Source organism: Amia ocellicauda, chromosome 17 (assembly GCF_036373705.1).
Source record: "Amia ocellicauda isolate fAmiCal2 chromosome 17, fAmiCal2.hap1, whole genome shotgun sequence".
Lineage (NCBI taxonomy): Eukaryota > Metazoa > Chordata > Actinopteri > Amiiformes > Amiidae > Amia > Amia ocellicauda.
Genome location: NC_089866.1, coordinates 13,312,530 through 13,336,222, shown reverse-complemented (window position 1 = coordinate 13,336,222; position 23,693 = coordinate 13,312,530). Strand labels below are relative to the sequence as shown.

Below are 23,693 nucleotides of genomic sequence, written 5' to 3'. Positions count from 1 at the left end.
GGTAAAGTCCTCCCCGGGCTCTGGAGGCAGTGTGGCAGGCGGTGGGACGTACCATTCTCCGTGGGCGGGGGGCGGCGCTGGGACTCGGAGCAGCTGTTCGTGTGCGTTAGAGCAACACACCCAGAATAGAGACGAGCCAGACTCGCACTCGGAGATCGCAATGGCTGCCACCGGAGTGCTCCCCTTCATTCGGGGGGTCGACCTCAGTGGAAACGATTTCAAGGTAAGGAGAAAACCATTTTATTTTAAGCTTATTGTAATACCCGAGTGTTTTCTTTCTGTTGTTAAGCAGACCGCACTGGGCGTTAGCTGGTTTGTTGACAGCAGGGAACTCGTTTGACTCATTGTAGGCCCCTGCTCTTCCTTCTTTTACATTACTTTACTTTAGGCTATCGGGTCATTTTTTATAATGTATACACATTTGGGTATTTAATACCATTATAGAAAATTACGATTATTATTATTAGGCACTACTGTGTTACTGTTTACATTGCTTTGTATCCTGCGTTAGCACTGCAGTTTATAATTTTAAATGTAACTTGTTTTGGTAATTGCTTCACAATAAAAATACTTTTTTATAATGATTGTACCTTAGTTAGCACCTAGTATTGTTTACCGGTAGCTACAGATAGTTAATATTTATCTTTAAGTATATGTGTATACGACAATATGAGATTTGTTTACTAGTATTATGCTGATGATAGTAGGCTGTAGTACTGTGTGATACGAGATTCAAAGTGTAGTGTATTTAAATATGTAACTCGGCCTGTATGTCCTGTGCAATCTCATTGTTTTCACTGTTATAGGAATGTTGTGATTTTAAAAAGTACACACCCCACAGATTAATGAATATGTTCACACATGAGTGTATGGACCCTATATTACGCATCATCTTAAGCAAAACAAATGTATTTTTGAACAGTTTCTGCCTTGAACCTGGTCATCTGTGATGTCTGATATTAAAATCATGTTCTGGCTTTCAGAAATGATTTCACTTTTGCACAACACAGACTGCAGATGCATTGTGGAAATTATCTAAAATGTAGAAATCATCATATTTACTGATTTTAATATTGATCAAGAAACCTTTAAAATGAACAAGTAAATATCTAAACTAGGGAAGAGAACATTTTTGGTCATGCTTTAAGTCCTCCCGAGTGGTCTGCTGAAATGCTGAAATGCATAAATGTTCATGCACATACTGATGACTTGTCAGATATCGGCTATGGCTTTCATATGGGAGTAGTTTCTTTCCTTCATTGATCTTTCCAAATGAGGTGTGAGTTCATCAGTACAGTGGATGAGGAACCTCCTTTGACCTGTGTGATGTATACATGATTTAATGGGATACTCCCAGTGAGCTGGTGTGATACTACATTGACTCGGATGGTCTTTTTGCAGGGAGGCTACTTTCCTGAGCATGTCAAGTCTATGACTAGTCTACGATGGCTGAAACTCAACAGGACTGGGCTCTGCTATCTTCCAGAGGAACTGGCCTCCCTCCAGAAACTGGTAATACCCTGCTATTAAATTATCTGAATATGTTCAGGCTATTTCTGTTTTCAGGGCATAACTTATTTTATCTTCTCGTTTGATATAGGAACATTTATCAGTGAGCCACAACAGCTTAACAACGCTGCATGGAGAGCTTTCTAGTCTTCCATGTCTCAGGGTAAGTAGAACTACAGCTGCAAGGTCAATTTTTTGTATGACTCAGTCATTTATCTATAATGAAGTTTGAAATATGAGAGTGCAAGATTGGTTGGGGAGGAACTGTGTAAACTGGGCTGTGGTTCTTGTGGAATCTCCAGGTAATACTTGAAACTACGTTCTCGGCTGTTTTATAAAAGAGACCTTTTCTATTGCCAAAATGTGACATATATATATATTTTTTTGCTGTAATTGTTACCAGATAAGAACTGACATTTCTGCAATGTGGAACAATTACATATAAAGACAGAAAATGTACTTGCTCCTGGACTTAAACTATCTGCAGCACAATATGAAAATATACATTATACAGATTGTTTTCTGAATATAATCAAAGTGCAGTTTAGCTTAACTGTATATATTACGTTTCTTAATTTGCTTTGTTTCTTTATATTTTTTTCTTATATTAACAAGCTTCATGTTTATATATGGTTTACTTGATCTAGGAAGTATAGGGAATTATAGAAGTACCACCTTGAATTAGTACATGTGCATTTTGCTGCTTAAAAGGACAATCAAGATGCCTTTCTGTATGTGTTGATGTACATTAAACCAAAGCAATTTTATTTTATTTTTTTCTTCACACTTTAGGCAATTGTGGCCCGAGCTAACAATTTGAAAAACTCAGGCGTTCCAGATGATATTTTTCAGCTAGATGATCTCTCAGTGCTGGTATGTAAACAGTTGTCTTTGTGTCCTAGACTTGGTGGGGTTTGAAGAAAGACCTCCACATAAACTCTTAATCTGAAGATGTACAAAACATCAAAAATGTAATACAAAAAATGCCCTGTTTTTATTTACCTATTGATTACTTCACTGAAATTAATTGTCTCCAATGTTCATACAGAATTCCAGAGCTTTTTAGTCCCAGCTCCCATCGTATGTTCTGCAGTCATGTACTGAATCACACCTTTAGAAAATATTTTACTAATGTACATTTAGCATCATGTCAGTGCTTTTGAATAGTACATTTAAACCCTTTCTGGAATGCTATAGAAGGCAACTGGCAAAATCAGAAATGGGAACATTATTCTACCATATTGTTCTTGCTCTGAAATTAGTACAGTTATCTGTTGTGTTTTTATCCGTGTGCGTGTGCGCACGTGTGTGTGTGTGTGTGTGTGTGTGTTAAATTAATTAATGTGAATATGAGTGAGAAGTTTGGTGTGACATGAAGTAAACCTGTCCTATTATTGTTATTTAATGTTTTTTTTATTTATTTAATTTTAGGATCTGAGCTACAACCAGCTGAATGAGATCCCTCGGGACCTAGAGAACTCCAAGAACATGTTGGTGTTGAACCTCAGTCACAACAGGTGAGACCATGTGACTGAGTCAGTGCATAGCCACTCGGTTATGAAGGAAATCTTTAAATAAACTACTACAACTCACAGATATTGAGAGAACATTATCCTTACTGGGATTCAGGTGTTATTCTTCATCTTTATAACTTGTGACTTGAATGCAACATTTTTATCACAATAAGATAATCTATTGTGTAATTTACTACTTCCTTTGTATCACTGGCAGCTGGCAGATCTGATTGACACCTCACTTTTGACACATTTTTATTCAAACCACTTTCTTGATCTTTCAGCATTGACAACATTCCGAATCAGCTGTTCATTAATCTCACGGACCTGCTGTACCTGGATGTGAGCGACAATAAGCTGGACAGCCTGCCCCCTCAGATGAGACGACTGGTTCACTTGCAGACCTTAATTCTCAACAACAATCCTCTGATGCATGCACAGCTTAGGTAAGAGGCAGATGTGGTTATTTTAATGTAAGAAAAGGGAGATTGTCTTCCTAATTTCTGTGTTGCTGTTCAGGATGTGTTTTTCCAAAACCCTTACTACGTAGCAAGACCGAAATGTCTGACTTTTTTTTTGTCTCTCTCGCTTTTGTATTTGTAAGTCTGTTTGATAATGTATATTTAGTCAGACTAAAATGTCATGCTTTTATAGTACCTTGCCCATGATATCTAGTAATAATAACTTGAAGAAAGATTCATATATTCTGTAATACATTTTATATCATTATCTGGGTAACAAAACATGTAAGTCACCTTTGATAAATGTATCTGCTCAATTTCATAAAGATTATAATATTTTGTTTCAGTGCAGGTGATTAACTTTAGTCCCCTAAACATAATTGAGCTAATGACTGATCTAGATTGTAACAAATCGGATGCATTCTAGATTAATTTTTCGTTCTGTTCTTTGCGTGTGTATTTTTCAATGCAGACAGCTGCCTGCCATGGTTGCTCTCCAGACTCTCCATTTAAGAAATACACAGCGGACTCAGAGCAATATGCCAACCAGCCTCGAGGGTCTCTCTAATCTAGCAGGTACACACGCCACTAATTGGCCCCTGTTTATTAGTGCGGGTTAGGTAACAGAACTGCAATATTATTTTTTTTCATTCTTTTTTTTTTCTGGTTTTAAATCTGAATTGAGTACTTGCATTCATATTAAACGTGGTTGGGAATCTAAACCATTTAAAAAAATGTTGGGTTTTCTGTTTTCTGGAAAATGAACTTGTGTATATATTGTTTTAAATACCTTGTAGCTTGTTTGATGACATATATGTCATGTGAAAACAATGCCAGTTTAATTGATTTATGTATTTTCTTGGCTTTTTGAAAATTCCACTGGTATCACTTGTTATTTATGGAATGAGCAGTTTTGTGCCACTTCTCACATTCATGTTCTTGGCACAGCTGCACAAGTATCTAATTCCAGCTGGACCATTTTTAAATATTTATTTTGGGAAATATTTTGATTTTGAGTTTCTACTATAAGCACACCATCAACTTATTCTGGTGTGCAATTCTATAAAATATTTACCACCACACTTGGGGCCCAGATCAAATGAAAATTTTATCCACCAAACGTATGTTTTTAACAAGGATTCTTCCTTCTACGAATTACATACCAGCCATCAAATATATATACACAAATTGTACTTGCTAATGGTGGTGCATCAATATTGTCATTTAATTTATGCCAAAGTTAATACCTATGTATTAATGATAGGAAAACACATTTTAGCTGTATTTAGCACAGCCTTTTAGCATGCTTATTTAAGAGTCGATCCAGACAATAAAATATATTATGTAATAATCAGTGTTGGGGTCGTTACTGACAAAACGTAATATATTAGTCGTTATTCGTTTCTTGAGAAAAAAGTAATATTAGTGTTACATATTAGTTCATTTAAAACGTAAAATGCCAGTAGTTTGCTGTGCACTCGACAACACTGTAAAATCAAATAAATCTTTCAATTTACTAGCTTCATTATAAGCATTCAAAAAACTAACAGCACTTAATCATTTACTTTAATTGAGAATACCTTTCAATATATATCAGCGCAGAAATTAAGTGACAGCTCTAACCTATATCAGGACATGAAAAAGCAGAAATCTTGGCAAAGGCTTATGGTCACTGTTGTCTGTATTAAACTACATGAACCTTGAACGAAAAAAGTTTTTGAATCCCCACCTTACTTTTATAAATGAAGAAGGCGAATGGCAGCATCAAAAGACTGATAAGTGTCTTCTGCAAGTGATTGGCTGTGTTAAAACAATGATTGACAAGAATTTCCTGAAAAGTGATTGGCTGCATAAAAAATTATTGAAGGCAAGTGCAAGCGTTTTGAATCCTTTGTGGGCATAGCTTGCACGGAGAAGGATTGGGGCTGTATTCGAAACCGCATACTAATCAGTAATGTTTAAATGTTGGTATGTAGTACGTGTAATATGGGTATGTGGTTTTGAATACAGCCTGGGTTTCATAATAACGACAGCAGCACGTACACAAGCACGGCATGGGGTTCTTTTCTCAATAACTTTTCTTTTAATTTACAAACAGTCCAAGTGGTGCCATGACATAGACATTACATGCTGTGCAAACTGTTTTTGTGATTTAAATATGGCGCACATGAGTAAATAAGTCTTGTTGAGTTTAAAGCAAGAAACCTCTCGTTTATTTTATATGGAAAGTAACTAACAGTATTACTCGAATTAAATGTACTCATTATTAAGACAAGTAATATTATTACAGTAGCGTGTTACATTACACGTTACTCCCAACTCTGGTAATAATAGTATTTCGTTTTACAGAGTTGTTACCATTTTTTAAAGAAAGTGTTTAATTAATGACAACGCTGCTTTGTGGCTCTGATTTTGCAGACATTGACCTGTCCTGCAATGACTTGTCCCGAGTGCCCGAGTGCCTTTACACTCTGTCCAACCTGAAGCGCCTCAATCTGAGTAGCAACCAAATATCCGAGCTCTCTCTGTGTATTGACCAGTGGACACAGATGGAAACCCTGAACCTGTCCAGGAACCAGTTGACATCACTACCTGTAAGAGTCCCTTTGTGGAGCTATATTTCCAGATGCCATAGCATCATTCCATTTAGTATGATTTCCCCTCAACTGTCAAATTACCACTCCTATTTGTTATGTCTATTTTATCAACATACCAATATGATAAAGCATATAGTTTTGCTGATCTGTAATACAGACTGTTTTAAAGGTTTAATTAGTCTGTGCATGTATTCCCTTTCTAGGCAGAGCTCAGTTAAATGCAGAAAATTGCTGCTCTTTGACATCTGATTAAAGCTACTATCTAGATATATATTAATTCCACTGTACACTCAATGTGCTTCCTGTGCAAGACTGGATTTGTTAGTGAATCATTCTAGTGAATTGTACTTTTATCATGTGATCATTTTTTTCTTTTCTAACACAGTCTGCTATTTGCAAGTTAACCAAGCTGAAGAAACTGTACCTGAACTCAAACAAGCTTGATTTTGATGGTATCCCATCAGGAGTTGGGAAGTTAGCCAGCCTGGTAGAGTTCATGGCAGCAAACAATAATTTAGAGCTTATCCCTGAAGGGCTGTGTAGGTAAGAACCTGGCTTCCTGCAAACATTTTGTCTAAAATGAATCTCTGCTGGGGAGACGTCAGTGCATCATAGGTGCAACACTTTGTTTTTCTCTTTCAGGTGTGGGAAACTGAAGAAGCTCGTCCTTAATAAGAATCGTCTTGTGACTTTACCAGAGGCCATCCATTTCCTCACCGATCTTGAGGTAGGAGGAATATAATTTTTCAGAACCCAAAAGGATTAACAGTTGCATATTTGATTGGATATTTGGGCAGAGTTCTTGCATGTAATCGGTGCTTACTACTTACCTGGTATCTTGACCTTTTAATAATGGACGCCTCTATCTTGTCTTTTAGGTCCTTGATGTTCGAGAGAATCCAAACCTAGTGATGCCCCCAAAGCCAGTGGATCGAACGGCTGAGTGGTACAACATTGATTTCTCTCTTCAGAACCAGCTGCGTTTGGCTGGTGCCTCTCCTGCTACTGTAGCAGCCGCAGGAGGAGGTAATGGCAAATTGGTGTAAAACCCTTTGTTAAATATAGGTAATTGTTTTTTCCAAGAATGTTTCTAAAGTGACAGAAATACTAGTCAAAGTTAAAAACACACACATTACACAGTGCATCCATTTTGATTTGAAGTTGTGTTTGAGCAAGTTATTTTTTGTTCATGTTATTTTTTGTATATTAATTCTCTCTTGTCAGTAGTAGGCATGGGCACAAGTTTCGAATTTCGAATATTCAGAACATTAATATTCAGTTACTTGTGAGAGTAGCTGCTAGCTAGTACATGGATCTTTAAAGATGTTTCTTCTCATTCACAGGAAGTAGTGCCAGAGACCCTCTTGCCAGGAAGATGCGCCTGCGGAGGAGAAAGGACTCGGCACAGGATGACCAGGCCAAGCAGGTCTTGAAGGGCATGACTGATGTGGCCCAGGAAAAGAACAAATCCATTGAGGTAAGATGTGTTTGTGTTGTACGGTGTAAATTCTGTAGAATTAGGCTACATGTTAGGGGACAGAGAACAAATCACTGAAATTGTTTTCAGCCTGTGTGTCCGAACCCTCCAGTGGGTTGTGGGGCATGGTCAGATGGGTTGTCATGATGTGGTCATGGTGAAGATTTGAAAAAGATATTGCCATGTTTGCACTGCATTTACTAACAGTCTACAATTCCAAAGTAACTTACAATGATCAGTGTTGGTTTAAAGCAACAGCACTGTTGTATACATTCTGATTAGCCTTTAAATGGAATTCAAGTGTATTGATTTCTTATATATTTGTAAAACTTGTATTTAGACAACATTCATGGATCTTCTGAGCTCACGGTTTACTGGGAATTACTGGAAAGTAGAGGGTAACGTTTTGCACTGTCAGGTTTCTCCTTTCGTGTAAAGACTTTCTTGCTCATCTAGAACTAGTTTATGGATCCGTCTTTTGTTTTTCCCTTCAGGAGAATGGTGATATGAAATACACGGACCTGAAGACACGGCGCTGGGACAAGAGCCTGGAGAAGCCACAGCTGGATTACTCTGAGTTCTTCTTGGAGGATGTGGGGCAGATCCCTGGGGTCACTGTGTGGCAGATAGAGAACTTTATCCCTGTGATGGTGGATGAGACTTTCCATGGGAAGTTCTATGAGGCGGATTGCTATATTGTACTAAAGGCAAGGAACCCTACACTTCTACATAACCTGTATACCTTCATTGTCAATTTAATTCATCACCTCTAATGTTCACAACCTAGTTCAACCCTAGTATTAGCTTTTTCTTCTGTTCTTAATGTCTGTATTAACAAATGTCTATGATTTTATTTTACAGACTTTCCTGGATGAAAACGGCTCCTTGAACTGGCATATCTTTTACTGGATAGGACAAGAAGCCACGCTGGATAAGAAAGCAGGTTCTGCCATCCACTCAGTCAACCTCCGCAACTACCTGGGTGCTGAATGCCGGACCATCCGAGAGGAGATGGGGGACGAGAGTGAAGAATTCAGTGCAGTAAGTACTGGAGCAAAGGCTTTTTTATTCTATTTCATATAAATCTGTATTTGTTAAATAGATACTAAATATTAATACATGGGATCTTTACATGCTTTATTAAAACATTTGAAGTGGCCTTTCTTCACACTAGTACTGAAAGGTACTATGATGCATCTAAAATATACATATATATATATATATATGTGTGTGTGTGTGTGTGTGTGTGTGTGTGTGTGTGTGAATTAATGTAAAATATTACCATTTATATATATATAACATATATAATTTAGGTTTTGCATAATTGTTGATCCCAAAACCAAACAATTTTCTCATTCTTTATTGCATTGTACTTTATGATGAAATTCATGTTTCATAGAAGCAGAAACAGCTGATGTATTTTAGCAGCTAAATTCACACTTCTGTTTTGCTTAAGTAACTAAATTGAATGGGGGAAACAATCTTGACAATAGTTCTTGCTTTTCAAAATAAATTGGATATTTTAAAGATTGGAGTGACAGGTCAAACAGAATGGCATCACATCACAATTTATTTAAATACATTATGTATATTATCTAAATATAAAGATAGTTAAAATGTATATATTTCACTTGACCCTACTGCAAATAACACTGATGTATAGATTACTCAATTTCTGCTTCTACTTAAACTACCCCTTAGCAGAATATTGCACTGTATTTTGTACTTTGTTTTAATTTACTTCAATTAGTATTTATATTGTATTTGATTTCCCAGCTTCTATTGCAAAATGTTTTGTGAAATGTGGGAATCTCTGAAGACTTCCACAAAAGTCCAGTTTATTTACACATTACCACAGAGAGGAGTAAAATAAAAATCCAATACTGTGGTGTATATTTATTGCTCAACCTAAAAATACACAGTCTAATATATACATGTTTGTTTTTAATTATTGACAGGTATTTGACAATGAAATATCTTACATTGAAGGAGGAACCGTCAGTGGTTTCTACACTGTGGAGGATTCCCAATATGTCACCAGGTAAAAACAAAAATGGCATTCTTGCTTTTCGGGGTATCAAGAAAGGGGGGGGTGGGAGACGAGAGTGTTAAAAATATTAAAAGCTTTAATACAATTTTGTATGTTAATTTGCTGTGGGAGGAAAAAGGTTTATATTCGACTTTTCTGAAAACAATTGTATAAAAGTAATTAAACTTATGTCTTGATCACTTTTATTCTTCTGGATAAATTGCTGTAGGCTTTAAATCCTATTCAAGTTAAACTAGCTGATCCAAACTGACATTCCTCTTCTGAAAACAGGCTGTACCGTGTGTATGGCAAGAAGAACATCCGTCTGGAGTCGGTCTCGCTAAAAGCTGCTTCTCTGGACCCGCGGTGAGCATTACAATTGAGCCCTGCGTTCCTGAAAGTTACTTATGCTGCGTATTGCACAATTTGCCAGTTTTTGGTCAGATATGTGGATAATAGTAAAGCCATTCGTTTTCTCTTAGTCTGCATTAAATAGTGTCATCTGTACTATTTGCCATTTTTAAATGTACTTATTTTAATTGAATATCTTAATGTTGAATCCTGGTTTTGCAGTGCTGTTTCACTAAGGCCCCCAAAATAGATTGATAACTATTTTGTTTTTGAATCTTATACAGTTTGAGATCCTTGGTCCTGTCTGTGGTCCTAAAGATCCATTAATGTAGTTTTCTGAGTGATCTTGCACTTTTTTCACTGCTATTGCATCTGGAACCATTTATCTTTTGTTTTTCTGTAGCGATCAGCTGTAAATCAGTTACTTTGCTGATTACAGCTAAATTGTGCTAATGTAATGTGTGTTTTCCAGCTTTGTGTTTCTGCTCGATAATGGTCTGGAGCTATTTATATGGAGAGGAGCTCAGGCAACCTTGAGTGGTACCACTAAAGCCAGGTATGCGAGTCCTGTTACTGTAGTTTAACTGCAATGTAGTTATGTTTTTTTATTCTTATTTTTATTCTAGTCTGACTTGAGGTAGAAAGTGAAGTCTGTTAGTCTGGTCTTAATCAAGTTACACACAAAACAAATGTAAAAACTGACACACATTTTAATATTTATTGACTTCCATACGATTGTGTGTAAATATTTATAAAAAAAAAAAACACATCAGAGCTGTCTTTGATTTAACATAGTTTATAAGACCCTTAAACTTATACAACTAAAGTGACAGATACTTTTCTGCAAGAAGATTTTGCCACATTGTTAGCCTCAATATGTGTATTTTCCTTTTGTTAGGTTATTTGCTGAGAAGATCAATAAGAATGAGAGAAAGGGCAAAGCAGAGATCACATTGCTGGTTCAGAATCAGGAAACGCCAGAATTTTGGGAGCTGCTGGGAGGCCAGCCAGAGGAAATCAAGAAGAACGTTCCAGATGACTTTACTCCAGTCCGACCTAAACTTTATAAGGTAACACAGATGCTGGCCAATGCAGGTTTTACTTGGCTACCTCTGCAAATTAAACCACCTGCCAGTACCTGCCATTAATGTGGATTTGGAGACTAATTAAACTGCTAACCTGGGTCACAAATTGCTTATCAGTAATTTAAACCTTTATTGTGTATACTGTTTAGCTGAAGTGTGAATGTATTTTAAATCATTTTTAATATAGATAGTGAATATACTAAGCAAAGTGGCTTTCTGGATAGATTTAGCTTCTTACCTCTTGTACATGTCAACTTGTCACTGTTATTCTGTCAGGATACATTTGCATGGGTAAACATTAAGCTCCCTGCTTTCCAGGCTGGCCACTCTACACTGCAGATTAGACATCCTGGGAAGTTGCCGAGTCCACATTTTGAAGTTAATGGATATTAACTCTGACGGGGAATATAGCCCGTGTGCCTATGCTCATGTGCTGCGAGTTGTGAAGCACATAGGTTAGCCTGGTGCTAGGAGCAGTAGGATGATGGCCAGCAGTTATGTATTCTGTTTCCTTAGTATAACATAAGAGGGATGTGTTTTTTGCGGTACTGGTAAATTAATTAATAAACTGTCAGGCACGCATAACATTAATTTATTGGCATTATTTAAAAAAAAGGTAGAGTCATATGCATTTTGCAAACATGTGTTCTACTTTAATTTGCGTAGAGCTCTCCATAGATCATGCCTCATCAACCTTTTTCTGTCTTTGTAGGTTGGCCTTGGCCTTGGATACCTGGAGCTTCCTCAGATAAACTATAAACTGTCCGTGGAGCACAAGGAGAAAGTAAAGCTTGATGTAGTCCCAGAGCTGAGACTGGTAATGTTGGAATTTAACAAGTAGAGCCCTTTTAAACTGACTGAGACATTACAACTATGCTCTTGTTGATATATTTACTCCCACAGTTTTAGCACGCTGGCATGACTATAGCCTTCCTATAAATAAGCAGCCTTTTCAGAGCAGAGCAAGCACGGTAAAATGACAGAATGTTTGATGAAAGTTGATCATTATTTGTATTTGAATGTAGCATATTATTGCCTATCTGACCAATTTAACAGCAGAATCTAGTTCAGGTGCTGATTATTCAAAGAAAACAATCAAATCAAATAAGAGGGCTCCATTAGGTTGTAGTCCTCCAGGACTGAAGCTGTGTGCCACGGAGCTAAAGGGATTGTGAGGTTCGTCTTGTGAACTGAGAATTGTGCAGCAAGGCCCTGTCTGAAGTGCAGGCCTGTCTCTTCTCACTGCAGCTTCAGAGTCTGCTGGACACCAAGGCAGTGTATATCCTGGACTGCTGGTCGGACGTGTTTATTTGGATAGGGCGCAAGTCCCCCCGGCTGGTGAGAGCAGCGGCCCTCAAACTGGGACAGGAGGTGTGCAGCATGTTACACCGGCCCAAACACGCCATGGTCATTCGCAACCTGGAAGGAACCGAGTGCCAGGTAAGAGTTGGGAACGTGTCAATACGGCAGGGTTTTAAATAGGTTCAAATAAATGCCATGGACTTGTTACCTACTGCGCCCATCCTGAAACCATTCCCCCGGTGTTATGCCCAGTCTCTCGAGTTACATTGCCTTCAGCTCATCTCTCTCATTGGGGGTTGGCACAGTGCCTTGTTTCCATATCTTCTCACTTGTATCTAATTTATCCTGGTATTGCCTTCTTTCCCTGGATTCAATCTAAACTTTGTTTCATGAACAAAATTTAATACACTAAATGAATCGCATTGTTTCAAACGACATCTAAAAATCCATTAGACTACAACAGTACACTCTAATTACTCCAAAAACGGGGTTAAATAATATGAATGATAAACCATTTTTTTCTGGGGATGACACTGATTTTCAACCCCCTTTCAGGAGAGCAGCATTCTGTGCCATTGGTCTTTACAGTTATTCCATCTCTTTCACTGCAGGTGTTTAAATCTAAGTTTAAGAACTGGGATGACGTGCTGAAGGTTGACTACACTAGGAATGCGGAGACGGTGCTGAAGAAAGAGGGCCTGTCAGGGAAGGTGAAGAAGGACGCGGAGCAGAAGGACCAGATGAAGGCTGACCTCACCGCCCTCTTCCTGCCCCGGCAGCCCGCCATGGCTCTCACAGAGGTCAGAGTTCAGGAGCACGCTCTCCAATTCTGAACCCAAACTTATATATATATAAACCATCATGTGTGTTTTTATTAATTTATTTCTCACTTTATATAGCTGCTGTTAATTGTAGTGATTGAACTGTCAACTGTTACATAAACAATGCATTAATGAAGTATAATGTTGATGGTTTGGTTTAAATCGTATTTCCACAGTTTTGTTGAAGTGCTTTGTGTTTATTTAGTGAGAGTTCACAGTATATCAAATCTTAGACTGCTATCAGAAGTATCTTGTTTTCAATCCAGTGTGTAGTTCACCATACATGTGATTTGTTTGCATCTTTTGAAAGCAAATTATAAAAAGTAATAATTTAAAATAAATATATGAAAGCCTGGCCTATTAGCCTACTTCTACAATGAAGCAATTTTACACTTTCATAACTGGGGCATTATATATAATTTGCTTTTTTCTTTTGATCAGATAGTGTGCCGAGCTTTTTTTCATTTTATTCACAGGCAGAGCAGATGATGGAGGAGTGGAATGAGGATCTGGATGGGATGGAAGGATTTGTTCTTGAAGGGAAGAAATTTGCACGTTTGCCTGAAGAAGAATTTGGGCATTTCCACACTCAGGACTGTTATGTCTTCCTTTGCCGGTAAACACAGCTGTTTATCAAATCAAACCTCATCATAATAGTAATTTTTCATTTAATGTAGTTAAAATGTTATTATTATCTTTATAATGCAGCACAGCGCAGTTTTGCTGAGTGTCAGAGAAACACAACGTTTTCAAATGTAATTTTGGTGCTTCTCTTGCTGTGTGTAGATATGGAAAAGTGAAAATCTCACTGCATTTTCAACTTTATTAGGCAGACATGTTTAAATTTGTATTATTATGAATACGCACTTTTTGAATGGTGTCGTTTCCATTTTGAAGTGCAGGGTCCAATATTTTGCCAGATTGTGCACACTGCTGGGCTGGACTCATTCATGCTGTGATATGATCATGTGAATCCCGATATAGAGTGTGTAGTGTCTGCACTCGGCTCAGATCTCTCCCTGCCCTGCTCTCCAGATACTGGGTGCCTGTGGAGTATGAGGAAGACCAGGAGAAGAAGAGCAAGGACAAGGCTGATGAGGAGGCAGACGATGAGGACAAGCAGCCGGAGGAGGACTTCCAGTGCGTGGTGTACTTCTGGCAGGGTCGTGAGGCCTCCAACATGGGCTGGCTCACCTTCACCTTCAGCCTGCAGAAGAAATTTGAGAGTCTCTTCCCTGGCAAGCTGGAGGTAAGAGAGACCTTACCTTATAGATTTTACATTTTGTGTCACACCAGTAATCCATGGATGCACTCCATCTGTTCTTGCTTTCCTTTTCTAGAGATTTTCAGTTGACTTGATTTGTGATCAATACTCTGTTCAGCTAGATTATGAAGAAGCCAACTGAAGGGCTACATATTGAGCAGCCCAGATGGATTTCCATTATACTGCAGTACACCAGTTGCTCAGCAGATGGGGTTGTTGTGTAAAATAACACCAGATCTCCTCTCATGCAGCTGTGTTCTAGTTGTACTGAAACAATGTGAGATATGTGACATTACCATCCCTGTTGGCTTGCACTGTATTAACTGCAATATGTCATGATTGAGAAACGCATAGATTTCGTAATACTGGAAGACCATGTACACAGCTGACTCGCAGAGGTCTTTTCTGTTTCACTCATTCTTTTGTCTTGATAAATGGGATGCCTGATCAGATTTTTTTTCCATTGCAGTGGTCTATTATTTTTATATATATTTTGACTCAATCTACATTAGTTCTGTGATGGGGATTAGAATGGGAGGTTAATAGCAAGACTCAAGTCTAATTATGTGAGACTCTTACCTACAGTATTTCATATTTGTTGGTTGATTTTCACATTTAAGATGGAATTAAGTCACTGACAGGTTTTGAGATGTCTTTCCTTCTTGTGCATGGGACGTATTTATTACAGCATGGGCAGTTAATCTACCGTCTAAAATGTATGCTCCTGTCAAAGTCAGGCCCAGATGAATACAAAATAATACGTTGACCCACCTATTAATTGAAAAACCTAAACGGGTGCTCAGTGGCAGCTTAATTTTTAATCATATGCTTCTTTCTCCTCTCCTAAAAATAACTGATATGAAGTGCATGTTTCACTATTAGCTGGTGCATCAAAGTTTTCATTTAAGAAAGTAAATGCAGATTTGACCCAGCATGCTGCTCCTGTTTTTGTCGTACGTCTCCAGGTTGTGCGAATGACTCAGCAGCAAGAAAACCTGAAGTTTTTGTCACACTTCAAAAGAAAGTTCATCATCCACAAAGGGAAGAGGAAACTGAAGGATGACAACGTGCAGCCCAGCCTGTACCACATCAGGACTAACGGAAGTGCTCTGTGCACCAGGTACACTGATATACCTGATTTCTCTTTTATGTTTGCAATATAGTGAAAGCAGGATGTAGCAGAATGTAACTATTTTATGAAATAAAAATATAACCACTTTTTTTCATGTAATAATTGAAAACAACTGAATTGACAAAGGTTTGAGTTATAAGGAGAAGTCATTTTTCTGGACACATTTTGAAAAAATCATTGCTGCTTTGTTTTGGGATCCTGTGGTCATCTGCAAGATATTAGGCAGTTTTAAAAACCCTCTACTTGAATCAGTGTTGTTTTTGGATGGAGATAAAGTTATACATTCAGAAGAGTTTTAGCTTCATGGTCCCTTGATGATGCTTTAACCTTTGTCAAGAGTTTCAAATTACCGATATAGATGATGAAAAGTGATGCTCTAGTCTGAGAGCTGGAGATAAAATCGCAGTGTTGAGGCTTTCCCATAAAATGTGGCGTTTGTGTTAAATGTTTGAGAAACACGCACTACATCACTGATCTGTCTGATTATCTGAGGCAAACACTTGCAAGCTTTTCTAAGGCTTAAACTTTTCCTTCTTCCAATGAAAATTGAAATACTTTCTGAATAAGTGGGTTGAAAATCTTTTATGTTACAGGTTAAAACCAAGACTCCTGATATTTTAGAATCAATGCTTCACTTTACAGAGCAACAAAAACTAGTAGTTTGATAAAATCCATGCTTTTAGATTTTGATCGTATCTAGCCAAGTTCTGTTTTGGTTAAAGGCCCTTTTATCCACTTCTAGGACAATCCAGATTCAAACAGATTCCAGCAACCTCAACTCTGAATTCTGCTTCATCTTAAAGGTAAGTTAAACAACTATTAAAACATCCAAACTTTGATTTTAGATTTCTCTTTTTCATAAATATTTATAACACACATTCCAGAATAATTTATTTATAAACGATAGCAGAAAAATAATCAGTAGTTCCCATTTGTTTGTACACAGTTGTTATTCACAGAACCACAGCCAGTTACAATTACAGAAATGTGTTTTTCAGTTATCTCATCAGCATCTTCTAGTACACTGCAATTAATATTTAAATCTTTAAAGGGGGTGATTTCTGAAGATAGCATACATTACGGGAAGATTATCTTTCAGATTTTTGTCTGGATTGTGAAAGAAGGAGACTTCCTAATAGTCTTTACATTGTAAACAAGACGTATAGTTTTTCCTCGGAATAGCTTCATGAAAATGAGTTATTTAGTCGAGTCATTTCCGTAGTAAACCTCAAAAATGAGCCCAGCTGTTTCTGATTTCCTTGGCTTCTCTCGTTGAGAGCCAGGGTCTCCTCGGCCCCGCAGTCCTTGTGCAGAACCTGGACTTGGCTGGCCGGTGATGTTGGCGGCTGTAGGGAGGAGGCGGGAACAATAGAGGCTGGTTCAGTCTCAGGACAGGCCTGTCTTTGAGTCAGGGCTGGTGATAATGACTGTTTCTGTCTGTTCCAATCTGGTACTCCCCGTTGCTTAGATACAGAGCTGTTAGATCGCAAACAGGCTGCCTCACAGTTATTAACACTGACCTGTTGGCTAAGAGTCCTAAATTCCTCCCATATCTTTAATAAACAACATTTAATCCCATCAAGACACTTTCATTATCAAACTTTATTTCTCTTATTATGCATTTCCTTCTTTAAACCAGTCAACATTCATAAGTCTCTTGGCACATAAATATGCATCTGCTCAAATTAACTAGAAATTACTGTTTTGTCAATGGTTGGTTAAGTAGGTGGTGAATGTCACCCAACTGTTGCCAACATTAGCAAGTAATGTGTTTTGTTAATAAAAATGTCATGCAAACTAAACTTTTGCCTGTTTCAGGTGCCCTTTGAGAGTACAGACAACCAGGGCATCGTGTACACATGGGTGGGGCGAGCCGCAGACCCGGATGAAGCGAAGCTAGCAGAAGACATCATGAACACCTTGTTTGATGACACTTACAGCAAACAGGTATATGTATATCTCAGTAAGGTTTGGTTAACCAATTTAAAGGCAAAATAAATATGCCACTGTACTGTTAAATGCCTTGAGTTTTTTGTTTGATTGTATGTATCCTTTTCATTAAATAAACCAATCTAGGCTGTTGTAATTCTCTGTAACTGAGACAGCAGGGGCTTTTATATCTTTTACTGCATCTCTAGGTGATCAATGAAGGCGAGGAGCCCGAGAACTTTTTCTGGGTTGGCATTGGTTCCCAGAAAGCGTACGACGAGGATGCCGACTACATGAAATATGCAAGACTTTTTAGGTGCGTTTATCGTCAATGTAGAACAGTTGTGTGTGCTCTTACAGACGAAACATTAAAACCAATCCATGATTAATCTATCCTGGTGAGATTTGCACATGATCCCTATTCTGTTAGGTTTGGTAGTTTAATGGGTTTAATGTGATCCCTCTGAAGTAAAGTGCTGGATGAATTTAACATTTCAAATAACTTCAGCTTCATTTACATGAATTGCATTTTCCTAGTAGTAGGTTTCTCTCTATCTATTAGAAGCGTTGTTGCAGTCTCAAATCTTTAAAAAATAATATATATACGCATTTTGAAGGCATTGCTGGGTAAAACCACCAGAACTGATTAATGCATAAAAGTAAACTGTATTTACTTCCAGGACAGGGGACTCTGTGGGTGTTTCAGCGGTGAGATCGTTTGCTCTTGCGTGGCTTTTAATGACCGCCGCTCTTGTTCCAGGTGCTCCAATGAGAAGGGGTATTTTTCTGTGTCGGAGAAGTGCTCAGATTTCTGCCAAGATGACCTGGCTGATGATGACATCATGCTTTTGGACAATGGGAAAGAGGTGATCATTTGAAGGGCTTTAGTTACAATTTATCACACTCAACACATCCACCTTAAACTTGTTTATTTTTGTTATTGTTTCATTTTGTGACAGTGCATGCCTGGAATAATTAGCAATTAATGAACCAGATATTGTACGAAATCGATTTGAATGTAACTGCAGCAGTAGTTTACCTTTTGCTGTGTTTCTTGCTCTGATTTCAGGTTTACATGTGGGTGGGCACTCAGACAAGTCAGGTGGAGATTAAGCTGAGTCTGAAAGCATGTCAGGTAAGAAACTGTCAGAATATTGGACCACACACTTAATGACGCAGATTGCAGAACTAAAGTGACTGATCTGTGCATTCTGTAGGTTTACATTCAACACATGAGGTCGAAGGACGCGGAACATCCCCGGAAACTGCGGCTGGTCCGGAAGGGCAACGAGCCCCACAACTTCACCCGCTGCTTCCACGCCTGGAGCACGTTCAAGCAGCCCCTGGTCTAAGAGCTGCCCGGGATTTTGGCCGACTGCAGGGCCCTTGTGCTATAAATTAACCCAGTTAACACTCAGACCGCAACACATGCAATTAGACACAATCCTAGATAGGCTGGGGCTCACATGAATGTTCTGCAATACAGCGTTAAACATTAGCAAAAGAGCTTCTACATATTTTGCTGCCTAGATCAAATATATTAAAAAAGATGTCTATTGAGAATATTGAGGAGTAAAGAATACCATTCGTTACATATAGGAATTGTATCTTTAAGAAGGAAATGCATATATTTTTCAAATGTCCATATCCAAACTCTTTGTTTACAGAATCTTCAGATTAAAATAAGTCTATGTAGAGCTGGATATATACTACATTTTGAATGCATCACTGTTGGGATATGATACAAAAAGTAAATTAAAGTTCATATGTGGTTTTGGTTTATAAATTAAATTGTTTTTCTCACTTAAAATTCTATACTGTTAATATTTGAAATAGGTAAGCTAAGTATAACCCATGGTAATGTAAATTTACAATCTTTCAGGTTTGGTTTTCAGTATTGTAGTCTCCTAACAGTTTACTTTGAATATAAAGTCATACCTTTAAGACGGTGTAATTCTCTACAAATCATATGGCTTTAATAACTATATCTATTGGTCAGCATATGTTAATTATATTAAAAATCAGTAGTTTACTTTTCCTTTCCTGCAAAACAAAACCAAAATGTATATTGCTACATCAAAAAGCTTAACAGAGTCTAGCAGGAAACATACATAAATAAGCACAATCTCTCTTATTGGTTGCACAATATATATCTGAGACTCGAACTCCTCTGAAAACACTGCATCAGTGCCACGTATAGTAGAACTGCTTTTTCTTTACAAAGAGGAAATTGTTTTTCCGAGGAGTGCTTTATAATTGTAACAGGCTCTTATCCAGTTTTAGACCCTCAACTTAAAAGCAGTTCCACGGTTAATCGTTTGGCACGATGCTTTTAAACTGTGCCAATCCCGTCTTGCTGGATACATTGTCACCTATAGGATGTTTGTCTTTTATGTAAAATGCATAACTAAAAAGCTGGGGTAGTAGCTAGGATTTTTATTAAGAGATGAGTACCGGGAATTACAGTAACTGATACTTTTCTATTTGAGATTCAATCTATTGTAATTGGTTTCCAAGTGGTTGCCATGGAACAGCTCAGAATAATGAACTGTTAACAGGTAATATCAGGCTGAGCACCACAAAGAAAGCAACGCAATTATTAAATAAGAGTGGAAGTTTATTTTTTATTAATGAATGTGTAACATGGATTCAAAGTACTTTTATTGTTAGATTTGATCAGGTATGGTTTATGTAGTTTAATTTGCTGGAGTCTCAACCCATAGTGCAGTTGGCTTGCTGTAGGTGCAAAACTATTTTTCAATTTTCATGGACTAAGAGGTTTTGGATTTCACTAATAAGGGATGATGTTTTGTCAACATGTAAATCTATAAAGCATCGTTTCAAAGACACAGTAAAAGGTCACTAGTGCTCTGCTAACCCCCAGTCACAGTTTTGAAAGTGTCTATTATAGAAGTGTATGTTTATGTAATATTCATCCATAGAGATGGAGGGGGAGAGATCAATGGGGTATTTAAAAGGGTTAGTCAGGATAGGTGCCAACTTTAAATATTATTTGTTTTTACTGTTATTTTACTTCTACTTCATATTACGTTTAACTGAATACACAGGCACGCAGACAATAACGGCAGTATATGCAGTTTTACTCTGGTTGATTACCTTGTTGTAGTAAATCTACATATTTCTGTTACTGTGTTTCAATAATTTGTTTAGTGTCCTTCAGAATTAGTTTCCTCAATTCATTATTTGTCTGTGTGACTTCATATCTGAACACCACTAATCAAGCTGAAATGTTTTTGCTTTCCTGTTGCCGAGCTGACCTGAGCTTATTTTGCACTTGCCTCTTATACTGTCTGGAGACTATATCACTATATTTGGTTGGTCCTATATTTATGAATTTTGTACTAAAATAAAATTGCACAACACATAATTTGTTGTCTTTATTTCAAAATAATAAAGCAAGCTTTGCCATTTACCTCATAGGGCTATAATCTTTTCACTACTGCCATTAATTTGGGATACATAAAATGCTTTTATTCCTTCCTTGTGTGAACTAAACATCACTTACATCAGTATCATCGCTATTTCCAGAGATTGCTGGAGCATTACTCATCGGCCTACCTTACAATGGACAATTGCAATGTGTATTTTGGACAAAGATTCACAGAAATATTAATGACTGTGCAACTGAAATATCTTTTATAAGGGTCTGTTTAAACAAAATTATGAAAAAGGTCTAAAATGCACAAACATGTCACTGCTGTACATCTGTGGTTATCAGTCAAGATTATCAAATTGTATCCTGTTCACAATTACTAATTGAATGTATTTCCACAAGTATTTGATATTCTGCGTTTTCAATTATTTGCATTTCAATGAATGGGTTGTATTTGAAAATATGATCTCATTTGTACCTCACAACATACTCGGCAGAAAAACATTGTGGTCTAACATTACCAACCCAACACCACTCCAGCTGGAAGTAAATGTTGAATTGCAGAAGTCTCTACCTTCTGTGTCATGCTATGGCCACGTGTGTTGTAGTTAAACTTGTACAAGTATGATTAGCACTGATTACATGTTATGTGTGCAAGGTAGATATTTTTCCAGCAGTACACACATTAGCTCAACTTTGAATGTTTCTTTATTTTAGCTAATGAGGGAGAATTGATGAGACTAGGAAAATAAAGAAGTGATGCAGGGAGGAGACAGGAGTCAAAGAAAGTGACCAATTTAGACTTGGGACAGATGCAATATTTTTCTCCTGCTCTCCTTGTTGGGACTATGTTAGGAATCTCACATTGTGTCTTTAATCTTATGTTGTGTTAATGTTGTGCTACAATTATAATGTTGTGATGTACATATTATATTTTAAAATCAACAATTTGATTCAAATACAAATGATTGAAAATGGAGAATAGTGTATTTGTCTACAATCTCCATCTCTTGCTACAGCCCAGCTTTCCACTACTTCGCTACCTTGGCTCTCTCCCTCTAAAACCTGACAGGAAAACCCCCCAAGGCTTATATATGAAACAAACTACCGCTTCCCCTTTACTAAAAATATACAAGCAAATAAAATTAAATGTAACATATACTAAACAAAACACATTGCTGCTATAGATTATTCTAAAATAAATTATCTGCTATACATAATTAAATACTATATACGTAATTTTGTAGGCTGCAGCAGTCAATGGGAAATGAAGAACACTGTAGCTACATTAGCACTGAACAACTGTGCAACAACGTGCCAGAACAACACACAACAGCCTCCAGGATGCAGAGAAGATCATAAGAAAACACTTGCAACTAAGTCACTGCATAGCCTGTAAAACCATCAACTGAAGCACAAGCAATCTGATCAGCTATAGATATACTTTACCCATTTATCAAGCACCAATTAACACAAATAAGCGCACTGTCAAAGTAACATTGGGAATGGGACAAATTGGAATTCCAAATATTTTATAAATTGATTCTAGTTTTCATTGAAACAACAATATGCATGTATTGTTTTGACTACATGAACAAAATCAATCTCCAAAAGACATCTCACTATCATGAGGTTTCTTTATAAACTTATCCATAATCTTGTCACCAATCAACACTTTATTTGACACGTTACAAGCAAAAAAAAAAAAGCAATCTTTCACAGTGAAGCAAATAAAACAGCCATTCAGCTCTTAATGAACAGGATTCAATACAAATCAATACAACTTTAGTTGTCTAAAGTTAGTGTATTTGGAACACAGCTGAATATTAATTGAACAGCTATTTATGAAGTTATGAAATTGGTAGTTGTGGGTGGTGTAAAAAACATACATCTGCACACCAGTGGTAATGAAACTTATATTTAGACTACAATATCGTATGCACATATTTTAGCTTTGATATGAAATCATACAGATTTAGCAATGTTTTAAATCAAGAGAGTATTATCAGATTTGATGTTGACTTTCATTGTACCAATATAAGTTATTATTTTAAGCATATTGTCACCAGCTGGGTTGTATAAATAATTATTTCAATTAATATACATGCATTTAATAGAAACCATTAATGTGTGCCTGGAATGCACCCCACTCTTCAGTATTGTGGAAAGGCCCATTGATTTAGTGCCAGCTGGCAGAGGAGGTAGATATGAACTGCTCTGGTTCATTGGAACTGCTCCATAATATCCAGTGATATTCACTGACAACCCTCTCTGCCGTCATTTGTACTGCTAGCTAGCTCTTCTGGCATTGAATATAAATTCTCTAAAACAATATTATATTTTGTCCAAACCTTGCAAAATAGGTGTAGCAGGGTAAAAAGCACAAGGGACAGGTGTACAACAGAAGATTAGCCTTTTTATAGTATTCACTGTACTGAGTGGCGTTTGTTAATGGTTCTGTCAAATGAACAAAAAATGAGGTGCCCTTCAATGAAAAAGACACTGATCTGCTAGGCACATGACCCTGAATGAAAGTAAATTACAGATAATTGCACGCCACAGAAATATCTATTGATAAAAAGCACATGTTTCGAGGCTAACATGTTTTCAAAGAAAACTTCTGTCATCATGACAGCATTTGTGATTTTGAAGTATCTTATGAATCATCTTTTAACTTTATTTTATGAACTATACAGCGATTAAATCTGCACCATCAATTTGTTTCAATACAAACGAGGAAACAAAGCAGGAACCAATATAAAATACCATAGGGTGGCTCCAAAAACATGCCAAGACAGGCTTAACAGCACATTTGATAGGCATTTTTC

General features: G+C 37.2%; 1 protein-coding gene across 1 annotated transcript; it reads left to right on the top strand.

Moving 5' to 3' along the window:
* The first annotated feature begins 92 nt into the window (after positions 1-92).
* flii (FLII actin remodeling protein) lies at positions 93-20,859 on the top strand. The gene is made up of 30 exons (XM_066688804.1): positions 93-223; positions 1,402-1,512; positions 1,601-1,672; positions 2,302-2,382; positions 2,941-3,026; positions 3,308-3,469; positions 3,957-4,060; positions 5,903-6,078; positions 6,467-6,624; positions 6,724-6,808; positions 6,960-7,107; positions 7,425-7,558; positions 8,053-8,265; positions 8,420-8,599; positions 9,517-9,599; positions 9,879-9,953; positions 10,411-10,494; positions 10,837-11,008; positions 11,736-11,840; positions 12,272-12,463; positions 12,937-13,125; positions 13,623-13,762; positions 14,182-14,395; positions 15,376-15,530; positions 16,285-16,345; positions 17,361-17,489; positions 17,681-17,787; positions 18,232-18,337; positions 18,541-18,606; positions 18,689-20,859. Exons 1-30 carry the CDS (start codon positions 161-163, stop codon positions 18,821-18,823), a joined length of 3,786 nt encoding a protein of 1,261 aa, XP_066544901.1. The 5' UTR covers positions 93-160; the 3' UTR covers positions 18,824-20,859.
* The last annotated feature ends 2,834 nt before the right edge of the window (positions 20,860-23,693 follow it).

Excerpts from the sequence above, each read along its gene's own strand:
- flii (XM_066688804.1), top strand. The coding sequence starts at position 161 with ATGGCTGCCACCGGAGTGCTCCCCTTCATTCGGGGGGTCGACCTCAGT. Across the intron at positions 2,383-2,940 it reads TAGATGATCTCTCAGTGCTG|GATCTGAGCTACAACCAGCT; the intron begins GTATGTAAACAG and ends ATTTAATTTTAG. Across the intron at positions 13,126-13,622 it reads CCGCCATGGCTCTCACAGAG|GCAGAGCAGATGATGGAGGA; the intron begins GTCAGAGTTCAG and ends TTTTATTCACAG.